At 48.8% G+C, this 19,052-nt stretch overlaps 6 protein-coding genes and 1 non-coding gene across 7 annotated transcripts; 4 read left to right on the forward strand and 3 right to left on the reverse strand.

Moving 5' to 3' along the window:
* Positions 1-2,958: 2,958 nt before the first annotated feature.
* Positions 2,959-3,219, forward strand: HD556DRAFT_1217608 (uncharacterized protein; the record flags this gene model as incomplete). Its single annotated transcript, XM_041296722.1, has 1 exon — positions 2,959-3,219. A coding segment is annotated over one exon (261 nt), but the record flags the coding sequence as incomplete, so codon positions are not given.
* A 161-nt stretch (positions 3,220-3,380) lies between these two features.
* Positions 3,381-5,028, forward strand: HD556DRAFT_1431106 (glycoside hydrolase family 71 protein; the record flags this gene model as incomplete). The annotated part of the gene is made up of 8 exons (XM_041304976.1): positions 3,381-3,476; positions 3,507-3,588; positions 3,650-4,025; positions 4,078-4,166; positions 4,216-4,341; positions 4,393-4,445; positions 4,501-4,617; positions 4,678-5,028. 8 exons carry the CDS (start codon positions 3,381-3,383, stop codon positions 5,026-5,028), a joined length of 1,290 nt encoding a protein of 429 aa, XP_041162494.1.
* Positions 5,029-5,140: 112 nt separating this feature from the next.
* On the reverse strand, positions 5,141-11,855 carry HD556DRAFT_1356382 (glycosyltransferase family 2 protein). Its single transcript, XM_041302493.1, has 10 exons — positions 11,342-11,855; positions 9,354-11,280; positions 8,420-9,304; positions 7,344-8,372; positions 7,136-7,290; positions 6,997-7,081; positions 6,471-6,944; positions 6,150-6,419; positions 6,042-6,095; positions 5,141-5,991 (listed from the first exon to the last, which is right to left on the reverse strand). Exons 1-10 carry the CDS (start codon positions 11,680-11,682, stop codon positions 5,473-5,475), a joined length of 5,739 nt encoding a protein of 1,912 aa, XP_041162495.1. The 5' UTR covers positions 11,683-11,855; the 3' UTR covers positions 5,141-5,472.
* A 41-nt stretch (positions 11,856-11,896) lies between these two features.
* HD556DRAFT_1356385 (uncharacterized protein) lies at positions 11,897-13,165 on the reverse strand. The gene is made up of 2 exons (XM_041302494.1): positions 12,735-13,165; positions 11,897-12,682 (listed from the first exon to the last, which is right to left on the reverse strand). Exons 1-2 carry the CDS (start codon positions 13,132-13,134, stop codon positions 12,093-12,095), a joined length of 990 nt encoding a protein of 329 aa, XP_041162496.1. The 5' UTR covers positions 13,135-13,165; the 3' UTR covers positions 11,897-12,092.
* Positions 13,166-13,217: 52 nt separating this feature from the next.
* On the forward strand, positions 13,218-13,298 carry HD556DRAFT_t47. The gene has a single exon. It is a non-coding gene; the product is annotated as a tRNA-Pro (tRNA).
* A 786-nt stretch (positions 13,299-14,084) lies between these two features.
* On the forward strand, positions 14,085-16,058 carry HD556DRAFT_1233308 (cytochrome P450; the record flags this gene model as incomplete). The annotated part of the gene is made up of 11 exons (XM_041297583.1): positions 14,085-14,173; positions 14,223-14,319; positions 14,380-14,642; positions 14,695-14,944; positions 15,000-15,131; positions 15,173-15,275; positions 15,330-15,416; positions 15,467-15,501; positions 15,559-15,605; positions 15,656-15,778; positions 15,836-16,058. The coding sequence occupies 11 exons, from the start codon at positions 14,085-14,087 to the stop codon at positions 16,056-16,058; spliced, it is 1,449 nt and encodes a 482-aa protein (XP_041162497.1).
* Positions 16,059-16,797: 739 nt separating this feature from the next.
* On the reverse strand, positions 16,798-18,391 carry HD556DRAFT_1233529 (carbohydrate esterase family 8 protein; the record flags this gene model as incomplete). Its single annotated transcript, XM_041297603.1, has 10 exons — positions 16,798-16,931; positions 16,983-17,029; positions 17,081-17,174; positions 17,235-17,283; positions 17,338-17,452; positions 17,504-17,525; positions 17,577-17,733; positions 17,786-17,986; positions 18,038-18,128; positions 18,177-18,391. The coding sequence occupies 10 exons, from the start codon at positions 18,389-18,391 to the stop codon at positions 16,798-16,800; spliced, it is 1,125 nt and encodes a 374-aa protein (XP_041162498.1).
* Between the last annotated feature and the right edge of the window lie 661 nt (positions 18,392-19,052).

Below are 19,052 nucleotides of genomic sequence, written 5' to 3' on the forward strand. Positions count from 1 at the left end.
TCCGTTGAAAAGGTAGTCCTTCCTCCCACCATATCAATTCCCGCGACTCTCTTTCGAAAAGCCTATACCGACTCTATGTACATGCCCGCATCTCATGGATTCTCCTACATTGTTCAAGCACGATGCTCGTTAACCGCGTGGCCTGAGTTTAGAATGTTGAGGAAAGAAACTGGGAGGACGTTGGGTGCGTTTTTGTTCGAAGATGTTCTCTGCCGGTGGGGTGCTGTAGAAGAAATCGTAACGGATAATGGGTCTCCTTTTGTCGCTGCGCTTGATTGGCTCGCGCACAAATATCACATCCGGCACATTCGAATATCCGCCTATAATTCAAAGGCAAACGGCCTCGTCGAACGTTCTCACAGAACCATTCGGGACTCTCTCGTTAAAACTTGCAACGGCGACATCACTCAATGGCCGACCCTCACGCACCATGTTTTCTGGGCCGATCGTGTCACGACACGGAAGTCTACCGGCCACACTCCCTTCTTCATGGCACACGGCATAGAACCCGTCTTACCTTTCGACATCACCGAAGCCACATTCCTCCTCCCTGATATTCCTGCTCAACTCTCCACGAGCCATCTCGTCGCAATACGCGCTCGACAATTAGCTAAACGAGAAGAAGATTTGGCTGAAATTCATGCCCGCGTGCTCAAAAGTCGTTTCGCATCTATCAAAGACTTCGAGCGGCGATTTTCTCGAACTATTCATGACTATGATTTCAAACCAGGCACTCTCGTCCTAGTTTTGAACAAGAAAATCGAACCTGCTTCTAACGCAAAGTGCAAGCCAAGATATTTCGGCCCTATGGTCGTGGTCTCGCGTTCTCCAAATGGTCCTTATCGTCTCGCAGAAGTTGATGGAACTCTGTCGAAACTCAAATTCGCCGCCTTTCGACTCATACCTTATCATCCCCGTTCACCCTCGTCCATCGAAGTCACGCAGTACATTGATCCTCAAACGCTCGTAGATGCCGAGCCAGAACAAATTTAGATGCGCCTTTCTTTTTTTTCTGTCTTCATTTTCCTAGTCTCGTTTTATTCTAACTAGTTCCATTTGTTCAAGTACTACGATACATTTTTTTTAGTTTAGTTGGAAGATCGACCGAGGACGGTCGATATTCAAAGTGGGGAGGTAGTGTAAGGATGGCCTATCCTCTACGCGCCGACCATACTTCACAAAACGGAGACACTCGAACGGATCATACGTTCGAGGTCGTCCACGTGATTCATTTTGATGCGAAGAGTGCAACTCTTCGCATCCGAATTGCGTGGATACATTCCTTTCATTTCTCCTACTCTTTCGTTATCTTACCTTGTGCTCAGACTTCACGATTCCCGTTTCTTCACCGATATCTTTCAACTCGCCATATGCTCCCTGTTCTTGTTCCGGCCTAGTCAACTACTCGAAAACGTATATATATTGCTCATGTATACTCATACCTACAGTGAATTCTATCCTAAGATCCCCGCTCCAAGTACTTCAGAAGCCTCCTATAACGTGTCCGTCTCAAGCATCTCAATTCTCGTTCCTCTCGTCTCTTGTCTAAACTAACTCTGTTCACAATTCCCTATCGAACTCGACGTCAGCCTTACACAAGTATAGGCTTAGCCAACTTGGATCTGCCCACCCACTCGGAATTCGGTCACAACTTTGGTGAGGTTTGTACTCTTCAACTTCCTTCCAGAGTTTTTTGTGTTTGTGTGAAGTTGTGTCACCCAGGTTTTGAGGTGACTTCTGACTTGCACTTACGGCAGAAACTGCGGTGTACAGGTCCTCCCACAGCCTGTCTACCCTTTGCTCATTGCGAAGGTTGAAAGCATCGTTCGGAATGGTCCGACAGGGAATGTATTGATTTCGCTGCCTTGCGATAGCTCAGTACACTGGAATACCATTTACTTGGCGAGCCTTGATACCGGGGTAGTTGTAGGTATGTCATTAGTTATGACGATCGAAGCGTAGCCTAGAGCTTAACCGGGGCCTATCCTTGGACTAGTTTCTATGATGGCGTAGACGTGTGTAGATATCAGCGACAGCTGAGCCTCAACCATGGTGTAAGGTCAGAAGGGGCCGGCCGAATAAGTGACGTTAGTTGCTGAGACCAGATGTACGTTCGGAGTAAACCATTCGTTCTTAGCCATTAGGAATGCTGGTCGATCTCGAAAAAGATCAACAATAAATCATCGGCCCTTCTTGGTGTAGCGACCGAGATACGTGTAAGTCCGTTTGTCGTGATTGTGTCATGCATGTCACGCTGGGGGAAGATTAACAATCTCTCTCTAGACTGAGACCAACCTCAGGACGAAAAAAGATTTGAGGGGCATTAGTGGGTAAGAACCATCCGACCAACTTTGTTAAACAGGACACCCCTCCAGATGGATTGCAACGTAGTGGAGAATCCGCTAAGAGCAAGCCGCGTTACGACACGATGGTCAGGAGCCTTGTCACCTCCTTGGATAGCTTCGCCGCATCCGAAGTCTGGTTTCAGCCGCCAGTATAAGATTGTCACGTACGAACAAGGCCCGAGTCCGTTACATGAAGTCTGTGGTTAGTACGGTTGTAAAAAGCCGTGCGAGACGTAGAGGGTTGGGTCCGGATTAATGATCTGGGGCTAACCCAACGGGAAACGATGCTTTGCGCAGTGTCGTGGGCCGTAGCGGTGTTTATACACTGGCTCGAGAGTACTTATCCTACGTCGGTCTGTTGCTAAAACAGGCTTAAGTTGATTCCCCTCGGTTGTTGGAGGTGTCTCTGCGGTGTCCAAAAGCACGGTTGTGGAGCGATTGAACCGGAGTGGTTACCCGGAGAGATTGCAGAAGCAGCTAGAAGACCGGAATCTAGTGTACGTCGGTGTGTACTTCTTGGCTGAAGATAGTACCCCGAGCGGAACGACGACCGGTTGGCTTTGGACCCTGCGGGGATGCATTTCCACAACTGGGGGAATTTACGAGCAGCGGAAACTGGACCAGACCCGACAATGTCTTTTGCACATCACACACGCTAGATTCATTCACTCTCTGCGACACCACACCTGGACGCCGACCACCATGCACTGACAACGTTCCTATATATAGTACCCTAGACCTCGACATATCCCGCTCAACCACCACCACCACCTTCAACTACCGCGACGTTGACTGTGACAAATTCCGCGGCAGGCTACAACTACACCTATCGGTATACCCCGAACCGACAGCTATCACCTCGGAAGAACAATTCCAAACGGGCCAACGGCCGCAGCAAACTTCCTCTGCAACTTCCTTCCAATTCGACAGCTGACATATCCCAGTCCGAACTACCGGATAAAAGAAGGTCATAGATCATGAATGTTCCTCAGGGTGAGTCAACGTTCAGGGCTTCACGTTACTGTGCAAAAGTTCATGTTCCTCTTCCTGATATATGTTGCCTTAGCGCGCGTCACAAATGCGCAACACGTTTTCGCCCATTTTATGGCCAGTCTTTTAGACTCTCCGGCTGTATATCCTGCTGCTAATCTCGTTGTATAGGCACAACACTCGTATTCATATGCCGAAAGTGATTGGACGAATGAAATGACAACAGCTCAGAACATTGGCATCGATGGCTTTGGTACGTCTTTCTTATGTTTCTCTTTCAAGCTTTTAGTCACTCATGTGCGGCTCATGCTTAGCATTGAACATCGGCGCAAATGACTATGAAGTTGACAGGATTGTTGATGCATATGCAGCTGCAGAATCTTTAGGCTTCAAGCTCTTCTATTCCTTTGATATGACAGACACTTGGAAGCAGAGTGACATGGTCAATATCGTCGCCAATCACTCGTCAAGTCCAAGTACATTTCTCTGGAATAACACTATACTTGTATCAACATACTCAGGGGAGAGTTACGGAGAAGACTTCTGGGCTGGCTTCAAGAGCGCACTTCAGAGCCAAGGCATCCACATCACACTTGCACCTGCGTTCACAACTTACCGTGACCCTTCGAGTGCTGCTTCACTCGTATCTACGTTCCCCTCAATTGATGGGTTTTTCAATTGGTGGTCCTGGTAAGCGATGTTGTAAAGAGTACGATGATCCTCTCACAAAATGTATCGCTAGGCCTGCCGATGTTGGTGCAAATTTAACGACAGCCACGGATTTGGCCTACCAAGCAGCCGTCTCATCGCTCAGTGGACCGTATATCATGTGTGAGTAGTTTAGTCCGAGTTTTCGTAGCTTTATTGACATTCAATCGAGCTGTCTCGCCTTGGCAGTTTAAGAACTTCGGTGGCGCTAGCGATTGGGTACAATACAGTGATACTCTCTGGAACTACCGCTGGCAGCAAGCCGTGAATGACGTGAAACCCGACATCGTTGAAATCAGTGCAGTAGCCTTATTATTACCAGTGTTGATCGTAGCTCATCGTGCTCTAGTAAGTTGGAACGATTATGCCGAGTCTCATTATATTGGGGATATCAATCCAAAAGTAACCCCTCATACCGTTGTTGAAGTCACGGCTCGAGTTGACATGCGATTCGTAGGTGTACCTTGGGACACAAGCCCCACTTTACGTCGATGGTTTCATACATGCTGCTTGGCGAGATGTAGCTCAATACTATATCTCATGGTTCAAGACCGGTTCTGCACCGATTATTACAGTGAGCCATTTGCTGAATCGCTCTTCAATTTGATAATCTTGATTTTCTTTCTCCGTATAGAAAGATGAAGTCGTCTTCTGGTATCGTGCATGGCCCAAAGCCATCAAATGCAGTACCGGAACCCTACCACGCAATGCTGCATACCCTGAGGATGCCGTTTTTGCACTCGCGATGCTCAAAGACACCGCAACTATCACACTTGCCATAGGTAGCAACACAGTAAATTTCACCGCCGGTCCGGGTGTGACCATGGGTTCTGTATCGTTCGCTCCAGAGGATTCACAAGTTCCCTATATCGCGATCAGCAGAAATGGCGCAACAGTTGCCGACACCCATGGATCGATGTATGTGAATCACAGTGGATGTACGTACTACAATTTCAATCCTTTCGTTGGGAGCATCGCCGAGTGATGTGCTAGTTATTATAATGTAGTCGCAGACCACTGTATGTCATGCAAACTGCAATTGAGTGAGATCAGGGTGAATACACACGGGACAAGCAAGAAATCAGGACCAGCTTCTGGCTGGTTGCAAGTCTAGAATACAAAGGGAAGTTTACGTGATCACCTCGGTGTGGGTCAATATCAGAATGTCTTTATGCAATTTCGTAACTAAAACACATGCGGGTTGTAATGCAACGTCCAATAAAAAATGGAATATGAACCCAACAGCAGAGCAAGTAAAGAACGTCCTATGGTAATTAAAAGAAAGTCAAAAGAAAGAGTAGGCATTCCCTGTCGCATAAGTGTAGGTTCGTAATTAGATCCACCATTGAAACATAGCGTTCTGATCGCGTTCTGGTACTATCTAGAGAGTCTGTCCGTCCGTCTCGTGTCTAAATACCACCGTCCCATTTCATGCTTGTCTAAGTAGCACCCGGTCAATCGCGGCATTGATCGTCCCCTTTCGTGACGTCAAGTCCATCCCAAATCGTTCTTCGAGCTGACGCCGTATCTCGCGCTTCGTTACAGAGTTGAGATCGGCAGTGCGGAGGATCTCATGGACGGCATAATCAAGCTCAGCATCACTAGGAACACCTGGTGCCAAGTCCATATCCTCATGACTGCGCGTGGTCGGTAGAGGCATTTCAAGATAATTTGTTGGCGGCCGCGACGGCATGGGTTGGTACAACATGCCAGCGTCGCTCATGGGCCGCAGCTGTGACATTGGTGTATTGCGACCTGATTGATATCCAGGAGGTGGGATCATGCCAAATTGAGATGGCGCAGGTGAATGACCGCGTGGCTCGTAGTATGTCTCGCGCCCGTATAACGACGCAGTAGCTGATGCGGCATATCCCTCCTTATGGAACTGATTGGGAGGTGCCCACGAGCCAATACTGTGGTTTGATTCCTTGTCCCAAAGCTCGTTTTCCTGTAAACCAGAAATCAGTAGCGTGTCTACAAAGGACCGAAATTACGCACGTAATCATTCCAAGACTTGAGAGGAATGGCACGCGGGTCGAACTTGCCTTCGTCCTAAAGAAACTTCATCAACATCGTTCCAAACAATAAGGACCAGAAAACACGTACATGAACAATCATCTTCTTGCCAGATTCACCCAACACAACACGGGTAGCACCCCAAGAGAAGTCATCCATACGCCAGAACGAATAGAGCGGAAGCATAAGAGAAAAGATCGGGATAGCCAAAATGTAGAAGACCATCCATCCAACCATGTCCCACTTGCGCCGGAGGATAAACACAAGGGCTTGTAAACCATACACGGCACCGATCATGACAAGCGAGATAACGGGGAGGGTCTCTTGCTTGGTAGAAACTTCCACAATGAGATACACAATCTATAACTTCAAATCAGAATCAAAAAAAAAACCAAAACAAAGTAGACGCACGTAGCCGACAGTGATAGGCTGGATGATAGTGGAAACCAAATCGATCATGACGACAAACCGCATGGAGAAACAACAGAAACCACAAAGCTGCTCCAAGAACATCAGCTCTCCAAGGTTGTGAACCGTCGAGTTGATCCAACGACGACGTTGTGAGAGCAGAATCTTCCAGTCATCAGGCGCTACGGTAAATGCATGGGCATCGCGAACGAATTGGGTCTTGTGCAGCGGGAAGTGTTTCAGGAGGAGCGTGGTGAGGTATCGATCTTCTCCGAGATGCAACAAGTTCTTCATATGCAAGGTATCGACGCGATTCTGCGAGTAGTCCTGGACCATCTGGTTGGAGATCAAAAGTGGTTTGTGGGTATCGGGAGTCCGCAAACGATACAGGGTGAAACAACCAGGTAAACAGGTAACAGATCCGAACAAACTCTCGAAAGCCTTAGCCATGTGATGCGAGATGAAGTACTCGTAGACCTAGACATCCATTAGAATTTCCAACCACTTCATCAATCTAAAACAAACTTGCCTGCATCATGGTGATAATTGACTGCTTCGCGTTCGCTAGCTCAGTCTCGCCGCAAACACCAAGCACCTTCTTGTCATGAATACACCTACAGACAAACAGACATTAACCCAAAATCCCATAGTAGCTAACAACGACTTACGCAGAGATCAACCGGTTGACAGAATAGGGCTCCACCGTCGTATCAGCATCGACCGTAAACAGATACTCAAAGAACGTCGGGTTGACACCAATCACATTCTTGATCTGATGGTACATCTCCAGCTCGAGTGGGTTCATGGGCGTACTAAAGTGAACCTGCGCAGCTCGAGTATAAGCGCTAAATCCACCGTTCTATGACAGACTCTCACCTTGTTCAGGAAGTGCATGATCACCATTTGAGAATCACGCTTGCCACGGTTACCAGGCCGCGAACGCTCAGATGGCTTGCCTATCTTCACCACGACCAAGTAAGGAACGACGTGCCCAGCGCACTCATACAGACCAGAGTAGACCTTGCCCATGTTATGCTGCCTCGCACCCTCACCCAACGAAACGAAACTGAGTGGCTCGGGGTCGAGATTGGGATCAGCTCCTAGGATGTCAAGCACGATGCGCGGCGTGGGACGGTCATTCCCAGAACCAACGATATTCCCATCACAGATAACAAGAATAAGTTTCCGCTTGTCGTCATATTTGAGCTGCGCCAGCGAGTCGATGGTTTTCCGCAATGAACTCTCGCCTTCCGTATAACAAGGAACCTGGCAGATAACGAACTTGTCGTGGTCTTCGGGTGCACGAGGAGACGCAAAGTTGATAGAAGCGATGAACTTGAATCCGATGATGCTGACCATCAAAATTGACAGTGCGAGCAAGATACCCTCTGCGAATTGGCACTGTGGCGAATTACGGTTGTCCACCATACCGATCAAAAACAAGTTGCGGAGACAGGTAAGTTGGCTCTCCAGCAAAGCACTATTAAGATTTAGAGAATCAAGTTGCTTCGTCAGATCCTGCCCTGAGTTGTACTTGAAAAGGTCGACGACAGATGTGTCCATGAATTCAGTGTCGATGCCCGTAGGAAGCTGCTCGCCGTATGGAGCTTCAACGGCAGGTCCGAAGTTGACGTAGGACGTAAGGTCGTAGATCAAATCGTTGTAGATGCCGAGCGAATAACCAGAGTTGGCCATGTCACTGATCTCCTGTGGTGTGTAACCCATGTATCCGACGCGGTTGTTCCATCGCATAATGGTCATACTCTCAAAGTACCAATCTGGACGAGAATCGTTGGTGTAAGCGCGGAAGTCGTGGTAAATAGCATTAGGATCGGTGTCATTGGCAGAGCTGAGGGTAACGTATGGGCTGACAGAGCCAGTCACGCCATTACACAATGCAGAGACCTGAAAATTGGTTAGAAAGAATCAACTCGTGAACGAATCCTTCTGACCTGAACGGGGAAGATCGCGTCTGATGCAGTACCGCCATACGTCTGAAGGATCGTCTTGACAGGCACAACACTGACAACGCGCTGATGCGTGGACGCAACAGTCGTAAGATCGAACACCTCCCCCCGAATCGAGGTATACACGTTATTTGGTGAAGCCGTATATGAATGTGACGCCAATTCGGAAGTGCTGAAAACATGCTCCGTAGGACAAATGATCTCACCCAGGAAGACGATGACGAAAACAGCACATGAGCAGAAGAACCAGATGATGAAATTGATTGCGAGCTTTTCTCTCCATGCTTGTCGGATATCTTCACGCTTCATCCGGCCGATCCACCTAAGGAAGAGAGAGGGCATCCACCATGTCAGAGCCCAGCACACCGCGACCCAGCGACGACGTGCAGAAGATTCCCTAAGCACTTCAGTCGTCTCGCCGTCTCCGATCTCACCAGGCAGTGCTTCTTTCACCATGAGACCCTCCTTGTCCGCGTTCTGGAACATGTTGCGAGAGGGCGCATAGGATTCAGTGCCGTAGTTGGAGTTGGAGTCGTCTCGGTTACTTGTGAGGCGGCTGCGGTTGTCAAAGTCGTCGCTGCGGAAAGACTTGCGCTCGTCGTACTCGTCGTCATACAGATCAGCGCGCTGGAAGGGAGATGCATTGGAGACGAGAGGAAGGGCAGGGTCCGAGAAGGCGTTAGCGAACGGCGAGTCCTCACCATTATTAGCACCAGGTGAATGGTAAGGAGCATAAGGGTCGCCGAAGCCACGGATATCAAGTCCAGCCTCAGCCTCAGCATCACGAACACGGTTACGTTTTTGTTCCTCAACATCCGATGCACGAATACGGTCCTCGAGCGAGTGGAACGCCGTTTGTGATAGGAAGGCCTAGAAAGATATTTAACACGTGCCTGAGCTGCGTATTCAATTCGCTTACCTTGTATTGCCCAAGGACAACATCCCGCTCCTTCAACGATAACGCAGTCCGCGTCTGCTCAACACGCTCCCTCGGAGTTCCCTCCGAAACGCCCAAAGCCAAAATCGGATCCCTATACCTCTGACAAAATTCTTCCGGCGTCATCCCCACCTCAAACACATTCACATTGCGCTTCGCGATCTCCGCTAAGCCCAGACTGCGCACCTGGCCCTTAACAGACCGACCCTCGAGCTGATTGGGTAGCTGCGAGTCATTCGGGTTAATGCAGAAAACGTACCAGTTCTGCGTGTCTTCTAGAGTCTCGAAGAGCGTGTCGAGCGCGGAACGGAACTCGCCTGCGACACCAGGTGTGCCACTCCCAGCGGACGCAGTGATATCGTCGTCTTCCCGATCCTGTTCATCGACGCCATTTTCCCGCAGCGTGGGCATGCGCTTGATTGTCCCCTTGCGGCGAGTGGAGGGAGCACGCATGGGCTTGACGGGCTGCTGGGCAGCAACAATGGTATCTTCGTTTTTAGGGTGGGCTTGTGTTGCAATAGCCTTGCCCGAGAAGAGGCCTTTGACGAAGGGGTTCATTGATCCAGCACCCTCCGCGCCATCGGAAATGCCCGAGGCTGAGCCACGAAGAAGGGAAACGAAATCAGGGTTAAGAGCATCGAGGTTACGGTCCAAGAAGCCTTCAGCGGAGTAGGCGACGGGGCCGTTGAAGTGATTGACGGTGAACGTGGGGAAACCAGAACGATCTATGACACCGACTTTGAACGACGAGTGGTTGCCCCAGCGCTTGCCAAAGGCTTCCACCATCGAGTGATCAGTCTTCTTATGCGAGCGGCGAGCCTGGTCATCCATGATGTGGATAAGACCACCCGGCTTGTTTTGAAGCAGCCGCACGCACTCAGAGTTGTCGAAGTAAGAGACAGTGGGAACAAAACGTGAGATACCCTCATTCTGATATTCGTCCACGTGAGCCTCAAAGATACGTTTCTGGACGAAGTGCTGTAAGCGTTCATTGGCAAAGTTGACGCAGAACTGATCAAGGGAGTTGGGGCGACTGGTCATGTTCTGTGGTCCGGGGAGGTCGAAAAGGCCAATGAATGTGTCGAAGTCTTCACGGCACAGCCGTTGGTTGATATGCTCGTTCAACCATGCGAAGAGAAGAGAATACAGCGTTTTTGCGAGGTCATCTCGGTTATCAGATGCACCATCGGGGTCAAGGAAGACGGTGCAGAGCTCCTTCTTTACAAGCTTAGTCTTGTAGGACATTGCGCCCTCCAAAGCACCCGCTTGGACACCCAAGAATTCGGCAACAATGCCAAGGACATCTGTGTTACGCACGACAGCAGCGTCAACGTCACGACCACGGTCAACGGTGAACTCAAGATTGCCGAGGTGGAGAATGGCAGCGAGAAGTTGGCAAGTCTGAGCGACGTGTCGCTTGGACAAGCCAATTGTCTTGAGAGCGACCTTGAGCTGCTCAAAGCGGTTGGCGTCATCATCCCGAACACCGTTTTGGCGTGCTGGGATAGCACCACGCTGACCGAGATAACGGTATTGGGTTTTATCCAAGAGGTGGAGGTGCTGGCGCTCTTCCTGAGTTGCACCTGCCACGAGGTAGTAGAAGATGTGGAAGTTGCGCTCTCCGGATGGCACGGAAGATACGCGGTTGCGCTCGAGGTAATAGTCGAGGGTCTTAACACCGGATAAGCGCCCACGGTCAGTGAACTGCAACTCTGTGTATTTCCCGAAGCGAGAAGCATTCGGGTTGAACAAAGTGCGGGCGTTACCGAAGGACTCGATGACAAACTCTGCGGCGGGTAATTGGGTAGCGAGTTTGGAGCCTTTCTTTCCTGGATTGGAGACGGAAAGCTCAAGAATGGTCTTTATGGCGAGTCTGCGGTTCTCTGATTTTCCGCTGCCAGTCTCACCGCTATAATGAAAGCGGTTTTATTTTAGATGATGCAATGCATGTGTTGATGGGGGTTACTTACCCGATGAGAATAGACTGGTCCTGGGCAGTTCGTTTCATGTGGTAGTAGGCATTATTTGCGAGCTGAAAAATATGAGGTGCTAATGGAGACTTGTTTTCCGTTGTGTCGCGATAGTCTGAGGCATATTTTTGAAGGACGGAGTCGCCGTTGGAAGAGACATACTTGTGGGGGTTCACGGCGACGAGGGAATTGGTACCGATGTTGGTGTAAATTGATTCAGACATGAAACGCTCACGAAGACATGAGACAATGAGATCCTCTGATATGGAAGACAAGCCAGAGAGGTCGCTGGCGGCCTCAAGCCTCTGGTGAAGTGACATGCCAGCAGACGGGCGGCTCATGGCGAGCGCGTTGTTAAGCAATTACCCTGCTAGGGAAGGAAGTAAGAAGAATTGGGTAGGAAAGAAAGGAAAGAAATGCTCTGGCAGACAGAGAAAGACGAGGTGGATGGAGCAGGGAAAGAAGCGAATGAGACCCGTTGAACGGTTTGTAGCTGAGCAAAGGGAAAGTGTCCTATTTCCAGCTAGCCTATGGTTTCGGGTTTTCTCACGACGGGCACTGCTCAACTCACATGGCGACACGGTATCACACAGACTAGAATAATTGCTTCAAAGTTGTCGTCGTCGTGGGTAGTGAACTAACAATCATTGCAGTGCGCAGGAGCATAAAAATATTTGATTCAAGTCTTTCTCAAATCGAGTTTGTGTAACAGACACCATGTGGACCATCAATATCCGTAGGGGAGCAGTGACTAGCAGATCCTCACCATCCCATCCTCAGTCTCCGCACTGGCCCCCTGCAGCACACTGGGCTTCCTCCCTTCACCAGCTCTCGCAGCTGCAGCACGCATGCGCTTATGTTCCTGCTCAGCGCGTAGTGCATGAGACTTGGTCACATATCGGGCCAGCACAGGAGGAATGCCACCCCTCGGCGGTTGCCCATACCCACAAGACACCCGCGAATTGGCTTTACGCTCTCTGCTCTTGCTCTTCGCTCCTGTGCGTTGACTTGGGGCCAGTACGACTCGTGTTCGTGGAAGCTGTGCAGGGGGATGTGTTGGTTGATTTGATGTAGCTCTCACGTCTGCTGGCCGCGTGGCTGGGTATGGTTTGACATGCACCGGTTCATCAGATGCCCATGGAACGCGGTGCAAGGTTGAATTTGGAACTCTTGAAGAGCACGTCAGATTTTCGTAACCGACCTCGATGTCTTCGTAACCACTGGGAGGTATCCATCCAAGCATCGGAGAGGCATTCCGCTGTATGGGTGAATCTGGCTGAGTGATATCTTCCCCATCTTCATCAAAGTAGTTGAGGTAAACATCCATATCCTCGAAGGGTGCTAGCGGTGGCTTCTTGATAAGTGCATCCTTCACGACCTACAAAGTACTTACCAGCAGGTTCATCCCAGCTTGACACCTCTATCCCAGTGTACTGCGATGATGGCGCAGAAACGTTGCCCTGGCTCTCTTGTTCCGGAATAACTCCAGGATCGGAGCACAAGATGTGCGCAAGAGACATTACGTTCGGCCGACGCAAGGGTATGGGCTGTACGATTGTATGCGCTACAGCTTTCGCCATGACCTTCTCATTGGCCTCATACTCTCTCACAATCTCCGCCAGTTCATCGAAGCTCGAGGAGGAAGTAAGACGCGCTGGCGAAAGTGTAGTACGAAACGATCTCGAAGCTAAAAGAGTGGAAGGGTTTAAGGAGTGCATAATATAGACAGTGCTGATCGTTAAAGAGAAGAATACTAGAGCCAAAGCCCAGTACAAACCGATAGACTTTAACATAACTCGTTAATGTCAGCCCAATGTCAGCCGAGCCATGTCTGTTGCCTGAACAATATGTGTCATTATATCTGGACATACATCAAGGCCTTGTAGTCTAGAGGTACGATACTTGCTTTGGGTGATCACAAGTGCAAGTGGCCTGGGTTCGATTCCCAGCAAGGCCCAGATCTTTTTGACAATCTCAAATTCTCGACGCACTCCCACCCGTGATTTTCGTCTTCTGCAATCAATTTTGTACTAGTTCCTTATAATTAGTTGCTTCATAATTAGCATATTCCACACATTCTATTATTATATTCCAAACAAATCTGTTGGGAGATCTAATCTAGCTCATATATATATATGTTAGATACTTAATTATGTGTTTTCTGCGTCACTTGCCGCCACTGCCGACGTCGGATATTGAATTTGAGCAGCAATGTCAATTCGTGAGCTGAGACGTTCGCGTCTGCCGAGCGGACTGTAAATTCAGTATTCTAGCCTTCTGAACTTTACTAGCGCATGCCGTGGGCCCCAAGCAAGGTAAGTAAGTTTGAAAAAGTTTTTGGCACTGGCCGGAGGTTAGGTTAATGTTATCATGAGAATCTTCAATCCGCTCAGCTGCGGCTGGAAAACAGTTTTAGTCCGTCTATTGACGGGCTGGTCGCGAGTCCGATATTTGAGAACTCGTGTAGTCAATCGGGTGTCGGCCCGGACTAGTGACTTCTAACTGGCTGCGTGCCAGGTCACTAGTATCATCATAAGATGTTCGACACCGAATCAGACAAGCACAGCTCACCAGACTGATTCAGACGCACATTTAATATCATCTAGACATCTAATTCTCATTCCTACTATCTTATTCCATCCCACTTGACATTGTGATGATGGAAACTTTCATCACAAGTGCCAACTATGCTGCCGGTGTCGTCGCAGCCGCATTCGTAGTGTTACTCGTTATGTTTTATAAGATGTCCCCCTTAGCGGGTAGGAAGGGCATCCCGCTTCCTCCCGGGCCTTCCGCCCGTTGGTTCTGGTCCAACGCCTTACCTGCTGTGAAGTGAGTTTCTATCCGAGATATCAGAAGCTGATGCAGGTCATCCACTCAGCATTTGCCATGCACTGACCGACATGGTTCGAGAATATGGACCAATTGTGTCGTTCCGACAAGGTAGTCAAGTGATAATTGTTATTGGCAGCATTGAGGTATATTGCCCATACCTTGAGCTTCCTCCGACAGTGACCAGACATCGGTCCCCTTAATAGGCAGCCATAGACATCATGGAGAAAGAGGGTGCGTTACTGGTAGATCGACCCCGGTCGATTGCCGCGGGTGAGATGCTCTCAAATGGAATGCGTGTAGTCCTGGCTCGTTACGGAGATCGATTACGACGCCTTCGAAAAGCAGTACACACCCATCTACAACCAAAAGCAGCAGAGACATACCAAGATATGCAGCGCGAGCACGCGATGGGTTTTATATTGGACATGCTGAATGACCCGAAGAACCACCAGAAGCACGCACATCGGTACGTTATTATCAAGACCTTCCGTGATCTTTTCATAGATATGGTGCCCAAGGTATGCAGTATCAGTCATTCTTCAGGTGGCTTATGGAAAGTCTGCGCCTACTGCCAACACCGATCCAGAAATTGTCCGTATTCGCAGAATCACTGAACGTTTCCAGGTTGCAATTCGCCCAGGAGCTTATCTCGTCGATCGTGTACCCCTTTTGCGCTACTTGCCCGGTTACGGAAAACAACTTTATGAGTGGCATACTGAGGAGCTAGAGTTCTACAGGCATCAACTAAGCCGCGTCAAGAGTGAAGTGGTGAGGAGCTCTTTGTCTCAATAAACGTATGTCACTTATATCATGTTGTACCCAGGATCAAAACATTGCTGGCTCATCTTTTACCAAGACACTTTTGGAGAACGCAGAAGGACACCAACTCTCTACAGATGAGATGTCGTATCTTGCCGGAACACTCTTTGCGGCGGGATCTGATACAGCAAGTCGGGTAACTTATAATCTCCACGAGCTTACTCATTTTTTGTTGAGACCGCTGTTGGAATAACCGCTATTATCATGGCTGCGGCGTGCCATCCATTGGCTCAGGCAAAAGTACACGAAGAGCTCGATATGGTCATCGGGTCAGACAGAGGTATGCCAAAGGGGTATGAAGAGGTTGATTTTTTTAATCAATTTTGTGTGGTAGCGCCAACGTTTCAAGACTCGAGCTCGCTCCCTCAATTACATGCGTTCTTGTTGGAAGCCTTGAGATGGAGACCTATCGTCCGTATAGGTGAGTTTCAAATTCGGCACATATCTGCACGATGCTGACATGCGCCTCAGGATTTCCCCACCGTGCAACTAAGGATATTTTTTGGGTCAGTGTCTGGAATTCGTTATAATCCACGTTCTCATTCTAGTCTGTGTGTGATCAGCAAGGATACTGCATTCCAGAGGGTGCAACAGTCTATGGGTGCCATTGGTAAGGTGTTGCTTTGCGGTGCACATCGCTTCACTAAGCGCACTTTTCAGGACTCTTTCTCGTGATCCTATCGCCTTCCCAGATCCTGATGATTTCAATCCCCAGCGTTGGCTTGATTCAGAAGGCCGCCTGAAGGATGATATGAAGTTCATCGTATATGGCTTTGGTAGACGGTAAGTCATGCCTACTTTTTTTGACACTGATCAACGAGGTTCATGCGTCATTGAAAGTGTATGTCCCGGCATGCACCTCGCAAATCACTCATTGTACATCAATCTCGCCCTTCTCTTGTGGTCTTTCCGCATTGCTCAGCGACCTGGCGCCCCAATCAACACACACGCTTTCAGTGATGCGGTTATTGCTCATGCAGCGCCATTTGAAATTGATGTTATTCCCCGAATGAAAGTTGCGAAGCTGAAAGAGATGACGACGACAAATGGGCGTATGGATTAAAGATATCATATGTATAGGAATTTGTCTCCGATCCCCTCGCTTTTTCTTCTTCTGAGGACCCCGTCTTCAGGAAAATTACTCCTTCAAAATTGTATAGTCATTGTTCACCAATATGCTCGGATAGGTAAATGCGGTTATGTCCATTTTTTCGCGGAGGCGTCAGAGTAATGTGGAGCTCCAGTCTGTGACAGGGGGCTTCTGAACCTCGAGGGGATGAAAATCGACTGTTGACTTTAGTGCGCAGGGAATGTACAGTACTCACTCGAATGAGTTGGGCCCGTCTTTAAGATCAATTATCAACATCGATGTCAAGCCATCAACTCACCATTGCAAGAGAAATCAGCGACGGCCTGGAATAGCATTAGTCGCCATCTCGATGAACCAATATACTTCAGTTTCTCACTACTCAACACTGCCTTTCTTCCTGGACTCTGGCTGCGACGAAGGACAGTGCGCCTCACGATGGACGGCTGTTTTAACACGGTACGACTCGGTCGGACAATCATCACGACTCGCGAAAGTCTAGCGATACAGAGCAATAAAACGTAGATCCAAGCGTTGGAAGTACGAACAGCATGGAAACATCCATTAATACACTGGAGTGGGCTATGCCTGCTCTCGCACCGGATACTACTCGAGGAAGGATGGGATCCGACGGATTGCTCTTCCCACATAACGCACTCAACTCTCTACCGGCAAACTCCACTCTAAACACCACTAAACACTGCAGCAACCCCGCTTACGCCACATATTCAAAGTCAATCCACGTTGGTTTACCGGCGAACACTGACTCCAGTGAGAATTTTTCATTCACCTGCGCGTCGGTCAAGATATACTCTTGGGGTAAACGTTTCGACGTGTTCCCTCCAGGACCTGCGAGCGACATAAGGATCCGACACCGGCAGCATAAGGCACAAGGCTTACCAGACGAACGATACTCTGCGAAGTATGCAGTTTTTGGAACAGACGTTCTGTCATAAACAAGTTAGAGATCGGTGTCATTATCTTGCGATCGTGCTTACTGGCCGGACCAGTGTACGAAACCATTAGGATGAATGCTCTCATCCATATATGTGCGCAAATATACGGTGATAGCTAGGGGATTCCACGGGCGTCCTACATAGAGAAGAAAGTGACCTTAGTACTACAATTAAAGTGTGTTCATTTCTAGCTTACCGAGGTAGCATCGGCTATCAGTGACGGTGGTGCTGTTTGCATCTGGGGACTGAATAGTGAAAAAAAATCAGATCAAGAGATCACCAGAAAAGAAAAAACTGACCCGAATGATTTTCGAATCGGCAATGAATGCCCCATTCCTGGTGCCTTCTGTACCTACCCATGCTACGATACCACCACCACAAGCTCGATTGGCCAAAATGACGTTTTGGAACCAGCTATTCCAATAATTATTCAGGGAGTTTATACATACATTGATGCATCCTTACGCCATGCCAGATCCGAAAAGATCTTGCCGCAATGTTAGCAACTGCAACACACAATCGAGGCCACATGACTCACAATCAGTTTGACCGTATATTATGGTGTCAAAAGCATACGAGTATGCGTTGACACCAGTGTACCATGTATCCTGCCAGCTGGCAAAAGTGCAGCCATAGAATGAAACATTTGCATACAAAAAGGAGCCAGCGAGAGCTTGAGAAATCGAGTACTTGGCCTGAATCGCTAAGATTGTACAGATGTGAGTCAAGAAAGACGTCAAAGCTTACAGCACGATTTTCGAAGTCGATATTATACGCTTTGAAGTCAGCGTTACCTGACTGCTGTCCAGGGAGAGGTGCAACGGTGAGAGTTGAAGTGTCCTGGTCTGTCATCCCAGGCAGGACGTATAAATTGTACCAAATGTGAACAAGGTTGCGCTGAGAAGCATTTCCCGCCGGGTCCCGAGCAGTGTTAGGATCAAGTTGGCCCTATACAGAAATGTCTTGGTAATTAAACTTCACAGATAAAAAGACAAATACCAGAAGAGTGAGTGGCGCGGACCGCGTAACATTGACCTTTTCAAAGTATTCTCCCGCTCCAATCAGAATTATTGCGTCGCCCGTCTCTGGTCTGTGAATATCAAGACATGAAACAGGACAAATTCTGGCTGGTACCCACAGGGACTCCACAGCAGCTTGGACAGTTTTAAAATGTGCTCTGCTATCTGTGGGTGACACAAACAGCGTTCCATCTGGGCACCCAGTCAAGGGGGAGGTTTCCGCATTCTGTTGTAATTGGCATGCAGAATAGTTCGGGGAGAGGGCATGAATCTCTACACCAAAGCTGGCCAGAAATGCGTAGAGCACTGCAAAGTGTGTCAAATATGGCCGCATTGGTGTGATGTTCAGTGAGGGAGTAATGTTATATGCCCGCCATCGCTCGCCGCACTTATAAACTCTCATCAAGAAAACACTCACATCAATTTCCAAACTATGGGGTGAGTTTAGTGGTCCTTTGTCCGACACTGAATCCCTACGCCAACGCAGCGCGGGAGAGCATTTAAGTCAAGATCTGGGCAGACTCATTACGAATGAATCGTCAAGGGGCCAGTCTCCCAAAGCAAAACCGACTGCCGAATAGTCATGTATTGAGCCAACCCTGATGGCCTGAAGGGCCGCCGTTACTACTCGGGCCACGGAAAAATTGATGATGAGGTCAAACTCGTGGTGGACCGCGTGGATCAACTATCACTATGATCGCCGTTATGATAATGTATACTCACACCAAACCATGCCCGCCAGTCCGCGGCAGATGCTAATAGTAAAAAGCGGGAGAATGTAATAAGATGATAAATCCAGCGTGATTTATTGCGAGAAAATCGTTGACAACTACTATACCACCATATATGGTAGTACTGAGATCGGCGGCAACGAAGTTTGGATGCTCGAAAACACACGAGGACGTCGAGAACGGAACGACTATACATCCGTAACGATTGATGGTGCCCTCCTGTCGTGAAGGTGCTGTCGCCTCATATATCATGGCAGGGCTACG

The sequence above is a fragment of the Suillus plorans genome (genome assembly GCF_016647745.1).
Source record: "Suillus plorans strain S12 chromosome Unknown HD556scaffold_16, whole genome shotgun sequence".
Classification (NCBI taxonomy): domain Eukaryota; kingdom Fungi; phylum Basidiomycota; class Agaricomycetes; order Boletales; family Suillaceae; genus Suillus; species Suillus plorans.